At 39.6% G+C, this 12,874-nt stretch overlaps 1 protein-coding gene and 1 long non-coding RNA gene across 4 annotated transcripts in view; one reads left to right on the forward strand and one right to left on the reverse strand.

Moving 5' to 3' along the window:
• Positions 1 to 12,874, forward strand: part of LOC133540065 (uncharacterized) — a 64,955-nt gene that overhangs the window by 34,924 nt on the left and 17,157 nt on the right. For all 3 annotated transcript variants that reach the window (XR_009803537.1, XR_009803536.1, XR_009803538.1), the window contains exons 3-5: positions 1 to 178; positions 341 to 467; positions 8,676 to 8,760. The exon at positions 1 to 178 is cut by the window's left edge and continues 94 nt beyond it. This is a non-coding gene — a long non-coding RNA (uncharacterized LOC133540065). The remainder of the gene's footprint in view (positions 179 to 340; positions 468 to 8,675; positions 8,761 to 12,874) is intronic.
• The window catches only part of nsun2 (NOP2/Sun RNA methyltransferase 2), a 46,389-nt gene that overhangs the window by 6,928 nt on the left and 26,587 nt on the right, over positions 1 to 12,874 (reverse strand). The window contains exons 14-19 of the mRNA XM_061882545.1: positions 12,566 to 12,658; positions 12,365 to 12,500; positions 4,796 to 4,876; positions 304 to 442; positions 192 to 231; positions 1 to 122 (exon numbers count right to left, since the gene is read on the reverse strand). The exon at positions 1 to 122 is cut by the window's left edge and continues 125 nt beyond it. Coding sequence (XP_061738529.1) covers positions 1 to 122; positions 192 to 231; positions 304 to 442; positions 4,796 to 4,876; positions 12,365 to 12,500; positions 12,566 to 12,658 — 611 coding nt within the window. The remainder of the gene's footprint in view (positions 123 to 191; positions 232 to 303; positions 443 to 4,795; positions 4,877 to 12,364; positions 12,501 to 12,565; positions 12,659 to 12,874) is intronic.

A 12,874-nucleotide genomic window follows, 5' to 3' on the forward strand; every position in this document is an offset into this window, starting at 1 on the left:
ACACCTCCACGCCCAGCATGCGCAGGTAGTGGTAGCGCTCGTTCCGGGCCACGAAGGCTCGGATGGACGTCTTGCCTCTCCAGCCGCACAGCCGGATGGGACACTGAGGCTCCGAGGGCTTCCTGTGCCACAAGAAAGGGAAGATGAGGGAAGGAGAAGACTGGAGCCTACAGGACAGGTAAGACACTCACTGGGGGTCGGGGATGTACTTCAAGACGATGCTGCCCATGTCTGCAAAGCGGAAGCAGTCAAGGTGTTAACTCGTCTCCCACACAAAATCAACACACACACACCGCACTCTACCCATTTTCTTGGCTTGAGCGTGGGCGTGCTCCTCCAGCTTGCTGAGGAAGGGATTCTCCTGAGTCAGCAGCACCTTCACATCCTCCACGCTCAACGTGATGATCCTGGAGCGAATGTACGGCTGCAGAGTGTAGATGCCCTGAGGAGGGGGGCGGAGTCAGCAGGTGAGCAATGCAACAGACTCCTTTATTGTTAGTGATGCACACCTGCGTTATTTTAGTCTTCAGATACACTAGTTAAGTCTAATATGATGTCTTTTTAAATTAACGACACATCTAAAGCGTTACTGTTTCCAAACTAGTAGTCAGATTAAAGTTTATTAACCGTATTTCCTTGAATTGCTGCCGGGGCGCTAATTAATTTAAAACCTCTTCTCACTCCGGCGTTTACCAAAGGCATGTGGTAAATTTAGGCCTGCGCTTATAAATTTGAATGTGATAAAGCACATTTAATTTAAAAAAATCGTTATTATGGTCTTACCTTTACTTATAAATGAAGTCCATGCGCAGCTCCTTCTGATCAAAAGCATCAATAACTTGTTTATAGAAGTCTTCCTTATCTTTTTTTCAGTTTTAAAAGTCTCTCTGTCTCGATGGAGATCTTCCATTATTACCTACTGTTTCAATTGAAAGTCCAGTTTAGAAAACTGTTTTATTTCAGATGTGTAATCCTCCGTGTTAAAAATGCAAGCGAGAGGAAAAAAACGATCGCTGCTCACTGTTGCTGCTTGTTGTCACTTCTTCTGCAGCCGAGTAGTTGCAAGAAGGATCACTAGCGCCCTCTACCACCAGGAGGCGGGAGTCATTAAATGACTCATATTTGACACACGCAGCTATGGTATATTAATAAAACATAGCTGCTTACTGTTCTTTTTAGCATATTCAATAGCTTGGACCTTAAATCCTACTGAATAGCTCTTAATCTTCTTCCCTTTATGCGATTTCAAATGATTGAAATCAGCCTCCTACATTTTGAAAATGATGACAGGTGAAGTGTCACTCGTGACGTGACGAGTTTGACCCGGTGGAAATTCTAGGCTATGCTAATTATTTTGCGAAACAAGTTTGACCCGGCAGTAATTCTAGACAGGCGCATACTATATACCCGGCGGCAATTCAAAGAAATACGGTAACCCAAGTCACTGTGCGTTACTATTTCATTTTATTTTTAATTTTCCCTCGTGAAAATTAATTGTATTTCCTCTTGCCGTCTTGTAAAGTGACGTCACGTAAGCGACAAGTCATGTGTTTAGCATGAGTATCAGCAAAGTAAACAACAATGGAGGGCACAGAGAGAAGCCCGTTTTCAAGTTGGAAATCCATTCATTATTTGGAGATAAAGAAGTTGTTGTCGAGGAAATGTCGCCCTGGTTTTGTGCCACAATAAACAAGATCCTCGCTACGATCAAAGCGGACTTGCCTCACAGAGCATCCTTTTTTCGTCTTACCTGGAGATGGAGAGCGACCTGGAAGCCGCACTGAATGACAAATAGACTTTCTGACAAGAGCTTTGAGAGGCTTTTGTCAACCACTGGTTGACTCATAACTGGATTATAACAATAGAAGAATGAGAGCTAACATGTGGTGTTATACGCAGTTTGGTAAAAGCACGCCGAGCTGCTCTGATGTTGTGAACAACAACTTCAGTGTTCAGAAAAAAAGTTTGGCATATATATTTGTATGTTTTGCCACTGCAGTATTAACAGTCAGGTAAAAAAGACAGTATTTATCTTATTGTATAAAAAAGAAAGAATAAATGTCAACTGTTTTTTTTTTAAATATATATATAGATAATATAAGTATTTATGTCTAGTAAATAAAGACTGTCATTATTTATTTGTTTAATATGTAAAACAAGTACCATATTTCCTTGAATTGCCACCGGGTATATAGTATGCGTCTGTCTAGAATTACTGCCGGGTCAAACTCGTTTCGCAAAATAATTAGCGCATGCTTAGCATTACCACCTGCTCAGAATTAACGCCGGGTCAAACTCGTTTCGCAAAATATTATTTTTATTAGCGCATGTCTAGAATTTCCGCCGGGTCAAACTCGTCACGTCACGAGTGACACTTCACCTGTCATCATTTTCAAAATGGAGGAGGCTGATTTCAATCATTTGAAATCGCATAAAGGGAAGAAGATTAAGAGCTATTCAGGAGGATTTCAGGTCCAAGCTATTGAATATGCTAAAACAAACAGTAAGCAGCTATGTTTTATTAATATACCGTAGCTGCGTGTGTCAAATATGAGTTATTAAATGACTCCCGCCTCCTGGTGGTAGAGGGCGCTAGTGATCCTTCTTGCGACTACTCGGCTGAAGAAGAAGTGACAACAAGAGTCGTGATATGTGCTGGGGACGGATATGACGCGGGGGGTGCACGACGGATCTTTTAGGATGTAACACCACTACTCTTATGCTGGCTATGTAAACAACAAGGGCTGAAATAAAGCATGTTCCAGTCAAAAATACCCAGTGTATTATTTATACAATAACACTTCATGGTGGCAGTGGTGGGATAAAGAGATCACCCACGGAGCATAACGAGAGGGGGAGTTGTCCGAGGATAATTCTGTCGTCGCCCGCACTACACGTGAGGAGCCGAGCTAACTGATAGCAGCGGTCTGCAAAGTCGGGAACAACCCAAAAAATAGCGCGCTATGGCTTCACACCTACTGACCATGAACTGGACCAGCAAGAGTGAGCAGCGTGTTTTTATTTTTTCCTTTCTCTTGCACTTTTAACATGGAGGATTACATATCTAAAATAAATACATTTTCTAAACTGGACTTTCAATCGAAGCAGGAGGTAATAAAGGAAGATCTCCATCGAGACAGAGAGACTTTTAAAACTGAAGAAAGATAAGGAAGACTTCTATAAACAAGTTATCGATGCTTTTGATCAGAAGGAGCTGCGCATGAACTTCATTTATAAGTAAAGGTAAGACCATAACGTTTTTTTTAATTAAATGTGCTTTTCATGATGGTATCCTTACATCACACTCAAATTTTTAAGCGCAGGTCTAAATTTACTGCATGCCTTTGGTAAGTGCCGGAGTGAGAAGAGGTTTTAAATAAATTAGCGCCCCGGCGGCAATTCAAGGAAATACGGTATTTTTGTTAAGGCCAGATGTTGATGTTAAATAAAGTGATTATTGGCAATTGGCATGTTGAGGCGGTGGGGGTAATGTCGGTAACGTAACTTGGAATATAACTTTGTTACTTTTAAAATCAACTAATCAGTAAAGTAATTAAGTCCCTTTCTAAAGGAGTAATCAGTAGTCATTAATCAGATTAGTTTATCAAGGTAACTGTTCAGATAAAACACTATTGCCAAAATATATGAAATAAAGATTGAACTTCTTGCCATAACCTTCATTATTTGTTCATAATAAATGCACATTGTCAACATGGTCATTGCACTTTTAAAACGGTGCATGAAGGTTTTAGTTATGATGTAACTTAATTGGAACTTGCACGCAAAGACAATATGATACATCATGTACCAACAGGAAAAGAAGGAAGCAGAGCTTATTTCATCCTACCCCTGACACTTTTTTTTTCTTACTCAATCAGTAACAGTGAATAAATAAATACCATAAATTCCGGACTGTAAGCGGATACTTTTTTCCGACGCTTTGAGTACTCCGGCTTATAAAACGGTGCAGCCAATTTGGGGATTTGTCTTCCCGGACGGCCGTAATAAAATAGCAAACACACTGATGAGGTGTTTTATTGTTTGTCATATGGCGCCAACCTTTGGACGAGTTCGCTTACTGCACATGCTCCAGTGCCCTTCTGTTTAGAGTTGAGTCTATTAGCCATCCAGAGTGTTTCTACTCGTATGGATTCTCCATTCACCATGCCAAGCGACGATTGTAGGTTTTACAATATAACTAAAACCATTCTTACTTACTAAACCGTTTCATGTGTGTCGACTTTAGGAGTGTTTTCATGCACATTTGTAGGTGCTATTGTAATGTAATGTAATACGCTAACACATTTACGAGTGTCAGTGTGGCATTCTTTGTTTATATTGTTTCAGTTTTGTAAATTCTTATATACTTGTGCGCTCCAAAAATATTAAAGTCAAACTAGTAAGTAAGTAATTATTAAATGAATCAAGAATAAATACAGTTCTCCTAAATCGATAATTCATGGTTCACATTGGGAGATGAATAAGATGATCACATTTTTCAATAAGATTCAGAATGTTTATTAGGTTTGTACTTTGTGAAGTTTTTGTTTAACTTCTTTGCTTAATCCATTCCATAATTTCCCTCCACATACTGCTATGCTCAAGGTCTTCAGCGTTTTACGTGCACACAAATGTTTCAAATGAGATTTTTCTCTCAAGTCCTATTTCTCCTATTGCATATTGGATGTTCATTTGTATTAGTCACACACCCTATGATTAATCATAGCATGACGATGTATAATAAATTGATTGATCGTCATGAAAAAGAGTAACACATTGAATAAAAACCTCTCACCTCTTGAGCCACTCTAAAGGCACAACCGAACTCTTCTCCATCACTGTTGCGAGACCACACTTTCACTCCTGTGTTTATCACCTGCAGGGGAAAATGGCCGTCAGCATTTATCTCAAGTCAAAACATGAAAATGCATCGCATTGTGTCTGTAAACCCGCAAATTTTTCACTTACCGTATTTCCTTGAATTGCCCCCGGGTATATAGTATGTGCCTGCCTAGAATTACTGCCGGGTCAAACTCGTTTCGCAAAATATTATCTTTATTAGCGCATGTCGAGAATTTCCGCTGGGTCAAACTCGTTTCGCCAAATAATTAGCATATGCCTAGAATTTCCGCCGGGTCAAACTCGTCACGTCACGAGTGACACTTCACCTGTCATCTTTTTCAAAATAGAGGAGGCTGATTTCAATCATTTGAAATTGCATAAAGGGAAGAAGATTAAGAGCTATTCAGTAGGATCTAAGGTCCAAGCTATTGAATATGCTAAAATGAACAGTAAGCAGCTATGTTTTATTAATATACCGTAGCTGCGTGTGTCAAATACGAGTCATTAAATGACTCCCGCCTCCTGGTGGTAGAGGGCGCTAGTGATCCTTCTTGCGACTACTCTGCTGCAGAAGAAGAGTGAGCAGCGATTGTTTATTTTTTCCTCTCGCTTGCACTTTTAACATGGAGGATAACATATCTAAAATAAAACATTTGTTTAAACTGGACTTTCAAACGAAGCAGGAGGTGATAAAGGAAGATCTCCATTGAGACAGAGAGACTTTTAAAACTGAAGAAAGATAAGGAAGACTTCTATAAACAAGTTATCGATGCTTTTGATCTGAAGGAGCTGCGCATGGACTTCATTTATAAGTAAAGGTAAGACCATAATGATGTTTTTTTTATTAAATTTGCTTTTCATGATGGCATCCATACATCACACTCAAATCTATAAATTTACCGCATGCCTTTGGTAAGCGCCGGAGTGAGAAGAGGTTTTAAAATAATTAGCGCATGCTTGCCTTTACCGCATGCCTTTGGTAAACGCCGGAGTGAGAAGAGGTTTTAAATTAATTAGCGCCCCGGCGACAATTCAAGGAAATACAGTATTTTTCAAGTGTTTTATACTATTTTATAGGGCTGTGACTCTTTGGCAACGCTTCCTTTCAATTCTTGGAGCTTTTGTTTAATAGAATTCTAATGAAATACAAAGAAGGCAACAAGAGAAGTACTTCTTTTCTAAAGTCAATCTCTACATCAATAGTATTATTTGCCTGAGTGTCTGAACAGGACATTTTTAAATAAATAAATACACTTTTTTATACACCTATTTTACACAATTTGTTTGCTTCATACAAACATTTGTTTATTAAACAGTTAAAGACCAAATGGAGACAAGAATATGTTCCAGACAGACTATAAATAAAGAAGCAGTCCTCCACAATATGAATCAATCACTAAATGAAAGCAGTTTACAGATTGCAGTTGAAGAGGACAACTGCTCTCTGCTTCAGCTCAGAAGTGACATTTAAGACTCCACTTAGTCCGGTGATAACTCCACTCACGGCGACACTTGATGGATGGAACTTTGGTCGTGACCTGCCGGGGCTTTGATGCCGAACTTAACATTCAGTTGACACTTTCCTTTCCCTCTGCTTGCTATTTGGGTCTCATCATTAGCTGGAACGCCGCTGCATTTTGGCCGTCACGGTATGAACCGAGGCTCACACAGGCAGCGCGCAAAATAAATTGTGCCGTTTGCAAACGAATCGAACATTTTAAAAGGGCTCTTTTAACGATTCCGCTTTGTGATCCGTTCGTTTGAGGCGACTTTAGCCTCGGCGATTACCCGCTCTGCACGTGCGTGCCAGCTGACTGGCAAGTAGACCGTAAAATAACTCATGGTTAAAGAAAAGTTGGCACGTTGGCAAAAGCAAATGTTTGTTTTTAATTGTTGCTTTAATACAATTTTTTAATATGCTGCTTACACTTGATGTATTAACTTTTTTTTTTTTTTAATATACATAGATGTATACATACATACATACAGTGGGTACGGAGAGTATTCTGACCCCTTTAATATTAAAAGGGTCTGAATACTTTCTGTGCATATACATACATTCATATGTGTTTTCATCTAAAAATATATATATATTGTTTTATATTATTTATAATTGTATTCCCTCTTTGGGTCCGTTGTTTGAAAACTGGGGTCGGGAACCTTTTTGGCTGAGAGAGCCATGAAAGCCAAATATTTCAAAATATATTTCCGTGAGAGCCATATCATATTTTTTAACACTGAATACAACTAAATGCGTGCATTTTTAAGTAAGACCAACATTTTTAGAGTATAATAAGTATCTTATTCTTTTTTATAACATTATTATTCTGAAGCTAACCAATAATGTTGATCATGTTTTTGTTTGGCCATGTGCTGTTTGTCCTTTGGACTCTTTAAGTTCCTGTTTTTCCACTCCCTTGTCTGGTTTCCTTGGTTACTCATTTTGTCCACCTGTTTCTGGTGGACAAAATGCCCGCTCACCTGCTTCCCGAGCACTAATCAGAGGCAGTATTTAAGCTCGTCTTTGCCAGTCAGTCGCCCTGTGCTGACTTGTTTCGTGCCTTCCCATAGTTTCGTGCTTCATGCCATGCCAAGTAAGTTTTGTTTGATTTATGTTCATAGTCTGTTTATGCGTTAGCTTTGTTCTTTAGCCCAAGTTGTGCCTCCACCGTGAGCGATTTTTGTTTGTATCTTTTTTTTGTTTAAATTAAATCATGTTTTTACTTAAATGCCATGTCCCAAGTAGTCCATCTGCCTTCCTGGGGGAACGACCCTGCAGTAAGCTGCGACCCCCCCCCATCGTGACATACAATACTTCTTACCATTAATGCGACTTCTTGAACAGGTGCGGTAGAAAACGGATGGATGGATTTAAATGCATGACAATGTTTTATATTTTGCACATTATTTTTAGCACTGTGATTACCAGCGAAATTATTCATAATTATCGCGTTAAGCATTGTCAGCTAAGATTTATCTGAGAGCCAGACTCAGTCATCAAAAGAGCCACATCTGGCTCTAGAGCCATAGGTTCCCTACCCCTGTTTTAAAAGATACTAGTTCAAGGTAGGCTCGTACAATTTTATACTCCCATTTTTAAATGTTTGAACTTTTATTGTAGTTTAATTTATACCTTTTATATTATACCGAAAATGCATTCTTTTTCTTACTCATTATTTGTGTGTTTTTCAATATGATACACATTTTTTTTATGTTTACAATGAAAACTCGACAAAAGTAAATAATAACCCACACTATAGGGACGGCGTGGCGCAGTGGGAGAGTGGCCGTGCGCGACCCGAGGGTCCCTGGTTCAACTCCCACCTAGTACCAACCTCGTCACGTCCGTTGTGTCCTGAGCAAGACACTTCACCCTTGCTCCTGATGGGTGCTGGTTGGCGCCTTGCATGGTAGCTCCCTCCATCAGTGTGTGAATGTGTGTGTGAATGGGTAAATGTGGAAGTAGTGTCAAAGCGCTTTGAGTACCTTGAAGGTAGAAAAGCGCTATACAAGTACAACCCATTTATTTATGAAATAATTCCCACCAATAAGAGTAATATTTAACTGATACTAATGATTGTTTCCTTGTTAAAAGAACACCTGACTATAAAAAAAGAGCCAGTTGTTAGAATGGCTCTTTGAAAAGAACAGTTTAAGATGGAGCTCCCTTTAAAGAATCAAAAAATGGACATTTTCCTTACCACGTTACCTAGTAGTGATCTATTATGTTCAACATAACTGGCATCCCTTGTATATTCATAAAGATTCCACAGTAAAACAGGCAATTTTAGACATAAACAAAAGGCCTGACATCTATTATTTTTTCCCTCCAGGTCGCTTCAGGCTGAGTAAACAAAGTGAAGCGGAGTCCCAGCGGGCAGCAGTGCGTGTTTGCCAGAGTCCACAGAACAACAGGAGGTAAATAAAGTCAGCATAGCCATGCACGATTAGGATGTACAGTACGTCGCACAACATGACACAAAGCATGAAAGTTGCCATTCAGCCAACAAACTGTTGATGGGGCCAACGTGCGCCATTATTTATCCCGTAGTCCAAATAATTGTAATAATTAATTAGACATTACGCTCTTTGTCACTTATGCCAGAGCTTCCATCCAGTGTCCAAAGTTGTGGTTTGTGTTTGGACACAAACCACAAAAAAGAAATTAAAGAGAAAAAATGTGAAATATAGCGAGAAGTGGTTACAATGTTGACTAATAACACAAAAATGCCACGCAGGCAGATTTTTTTCTTTCAAGCGGTCATTGCTCGAACAAATAAAGAAAATGTATGTTTTAAATGATTGAGTTATTCAATTACTTCACATCAAATATTCTACTTTTCTGGGGAAAATACTGCATAGTTAGGGTGTCATTAAAAAAAAGGGCATAAAATAAACTATGAAAAAGTAAAAACTTATTAATGACCATTAGAGCTGAAATTGATCTAGAGATTTAAAGACCTACTGAAATGAGATTTTGTTATTTAAACGGGGATAGCAGGTCCATTCTATGTGTCATACTTGATCATTTTTTTTGCTGAAAGGATTTAGTAGAGAACATCGACGATAAAGTTCGCAGCTTTTAGTGCTGATAAAAAAGCCTTCCTGTACCGGAAGTAGCAGACGATGTGCGAGTGACGTCACGGGTTGTGGAGCTCCTCACATCTGAACATTGTTTACAATCATGGCCACCAGCAGCAACAGCGATTCAGACTGAGAAAGCGACAATTTCCCCATTAATTTGAGCGAAGATGAAAGATTTGTGGATGAGGAAAGTGAGAGTGAAGGACTAGAGAAAAAAAAATAGACTATGCAGTGGGAGGGATTCAGATGTTATTAGACACATTTACAAGGATAATTCTGGAAAATCCCTTATCTGCTTATTGTGTTACTAGTGTTTTAGGGCGGCATAGCTCGGTTGGTAGAGCGGCCGTGCCAGCAACTTGAGGGTTGCCGGTTCGATTCCCGCTTACGTCATCCTAGTCACTGCCGTTGTGTCCTTGGGCAAGACACTTTACCCACCTGCTCCCAGTGCCACCCACACTGGTTTAAATGTAACTTAGATATTGGGTTTCACTATGTAAAGCGCTTTGAGTCACTAGAGAAAAGCGCTATATAAATATAATTCACTTCCCTTCACTTCACTTAGGGAAGGTCGGCCCCGCACCTTTCTTCAGCACTAGTTGACGGGTGGTGGCGATGCCCATCTCTGCCCTTCGTAAGGGACCCTCTTCGAAACACGATCTTTTGAAATGATCGCTGTACTTTGTGTCCAATCCAACCGTGTTCGCTTGACCGCTCTGTTCCATAGTAAAACTTCACCGTCATCTTTCGGGTATGTAAACAATTAAATACCGGCTGTGTTTGTGTTGCTAAAAGCGGCCGCAATACACCGATTCCCACCTACAGCTTTCTTCTTTGATGTCTCCATTGTTCATTGAACAAATTGCAAAAGATTCAGCAACACAGATGTCCAGAATACAGTGGAATTATGCGATGAAAACAGATGACTTATAGCTGGGAACGGTGCTAGAACAAAATGTCCTCTACAATGCGTGACGTCACGCGCACGCGTCATCATACCGAAACGTTTCAGCAGAATATTTAGGCGCGAAATTTAAAATAGCAATTTAGTAAACTAAAGCGGCCGTATTGGCATGTGTTGCAGTGTTAATATTTCATCTTTGATATATAAACTATCAGACTGCGTGGTCGGTAGTAGTGGGTTTCAGTAGGCATTTAAGTAAAAGTAAAAAAAAAATTGAGTGGGGCCCTTTGACACACCCAAATATTCAGTGATTGCTCAAAAAATAATGAAATAAAATATTGTTATGAACAAATTACCTATTTAAGGCTTGAATTACTTCACATCGAATATTTCAAATTTTAAATACCGTATTTCCTTGAATTGCCGCCGGGTATATAGTATGCGCCTGCCTAGAATTACTGCCGGGTCAAACTCTTTTCGCAAAATAATTAGCGCATGCTTAGTATTACCGCCGGGTCAAACTCGTCACGTCACGCGTGACACTTCCCCTGTCATCATTTTCAAAATGGAGGAGGCTGATTTCAATACCAGTCATTTGAAATCGCATAAAGGGAAGAAGATTAAGAGCTATTCAGTAGGATTTAAGCTCCAAGCTTACATCACACTCAAATTTTTACTGCATGCCTTTGGTAAGTGCCAGAGTGAGAAGAGGTTTTAAAATAATTAGCGCATGCTTACTTTTACCGCATGCCTTTGGTAAGCGCAGGAGTGAGAAGAGGTTTTAAATAAATTAGCAACCCGGCGGCAATTCAAGGAAATACGGTAGTTTAGAGAGGAAATATTTCATATTTTAGTTTTTGCCATAAAAAACAGGGTTTTGACAAAAAGGGCAAAAAACAATAAAAAAAAAAATATATCAACAGGTAGACTTGAAGTTTAGTTAGAGATTTACCATATTTCCTTGAATTGCCGCGGGGTATTTAGTATGCGCCTGCCTAGAATTACTGCCGTGTCAAACTCGTTTCGTAAAACAATTAGCATATGCCTAGAATTTCCGCAAGGTCAAACTCGTCACGTCACGAGTGACACTTCACCTGTCGTCATTTTCAAAATGGAGGACGCTGATTTCAATAATTTGAAATCGCATAAAGGCAAGAAGATTAAGAGCTATTCAGTAGGATTTAAGGTCCAAGCTATTGAATATGCTAAAAAGAACAGTAAGCAGCTATGTTTTATTAATATACCGTAGCTACGTGAGCCAAATATGAGTCATTAAATGACTCCCGCCTCCTGGTGGTAGAGGGCGCTAGTGATCCTTCTTGCGACTACTCGGCTGCGGAAGAAGTGACAACAAGCAGCAAGAGTGAGCAGCGATTGTTTATTTTCCCTCTCGCTTGCACTTTTAACATGGAGGATTACATATCTAAAATAAAACAGTTTTCTAAACTGGACTTTCAATCGAAGCAGGAGGTAATAAAGGAAGATCTCCATCGAGACAGAAAGACTTTTAAAACTGACGAAAGATAAGGAAGACTTCTATAAACAAGTTATCGATGCTTTTGTTTAAAAGGAGCTGCGCATGGACTTCCTTTATAAGTAAAGGTAAGACCATAATTATGTTTTTTTTATTAAATGTGCTTTTCATGATGGTATCCTTTACATCACACTCAAATTTATAAGCGCAGGCCTAAATTTACCACATGCCTTATGTAAACGCCGGAGTGAGAAAAGGTTTTAAATTAATTAGCGCCCCGGCGGCAATTCAACGAAATACGGTAAGCATTGAATAGAAAAATATAATAATACTAATAATATGACTTAACATTTTTCCGGAGCCCTAAAGGTTGAAACAATGTATAAATTGTGTTGGTGAAAATGTCCCTGCATGCTTTGATTGTTCAGTAGAGAAAGTTTGGGCAACCCTGACTCAGATGTTTGTTTCGATCATGTAGCTTAGATTAGTTTGAGCATCTTTAATTTGCAGTCCAGTGATATTTTGGATTGGAGATGATGTGAAGAAAAGCAGATACGCACCTTCATGCGCTCGCAGTTGTTGACCAGCACGTTGCGCAGCTCCTTGGACACCATGTACAAGTGTCTCTTCTTGCCCTCGTGGGTTCTGCTCAGGACGTTGAGCTTGGGGAAGTCCGCAGACAAATCGTAGAAAGATCTGGCGAGTAGAGTTCATGAAGTGGAAGGTTGGAAGGGCGCCACATAGAGGTCAGCTGCACTCACTGCATGGAGGTGAAGATGGGATCATCTTCACTTAGGAACACAAAAGGATCTTCTTTGTAGCCAAACAGTTTCACCTTCTTGGACGGTGGAGGCCTGGGGAAGGAAAGTAACAAGATTCAACAACAGGACCACATTCTGTCCCCAGATTGAGCCTCATTAGTAACACAGGAATAAAACGTGCACAATATCTTAAATACAATATTTAATTATAAATATTAAGTGTGTCCAGTATGATACCAATATTGGAACCTTTGCCGATACTGACGTTAATCCAATACGATACCAGCACGACTCATCGCACATACTTTT

This window comes from Nerophis ophidion, linkage group LG21 (assembly GCF_033978795.1).
Source record: "Nerophis ophidion isolate RoL-2023_Sa linkage group LG21, RoL_Noph_v1.0, whole genome shotgun sequence".
Taxonomy (NCBI): Eukaryota; Metazoa; Chordata; class Actinopteri; order Syngnathiformes; family Syngnathidae; genus Nerophis; species Nerophis ophidion.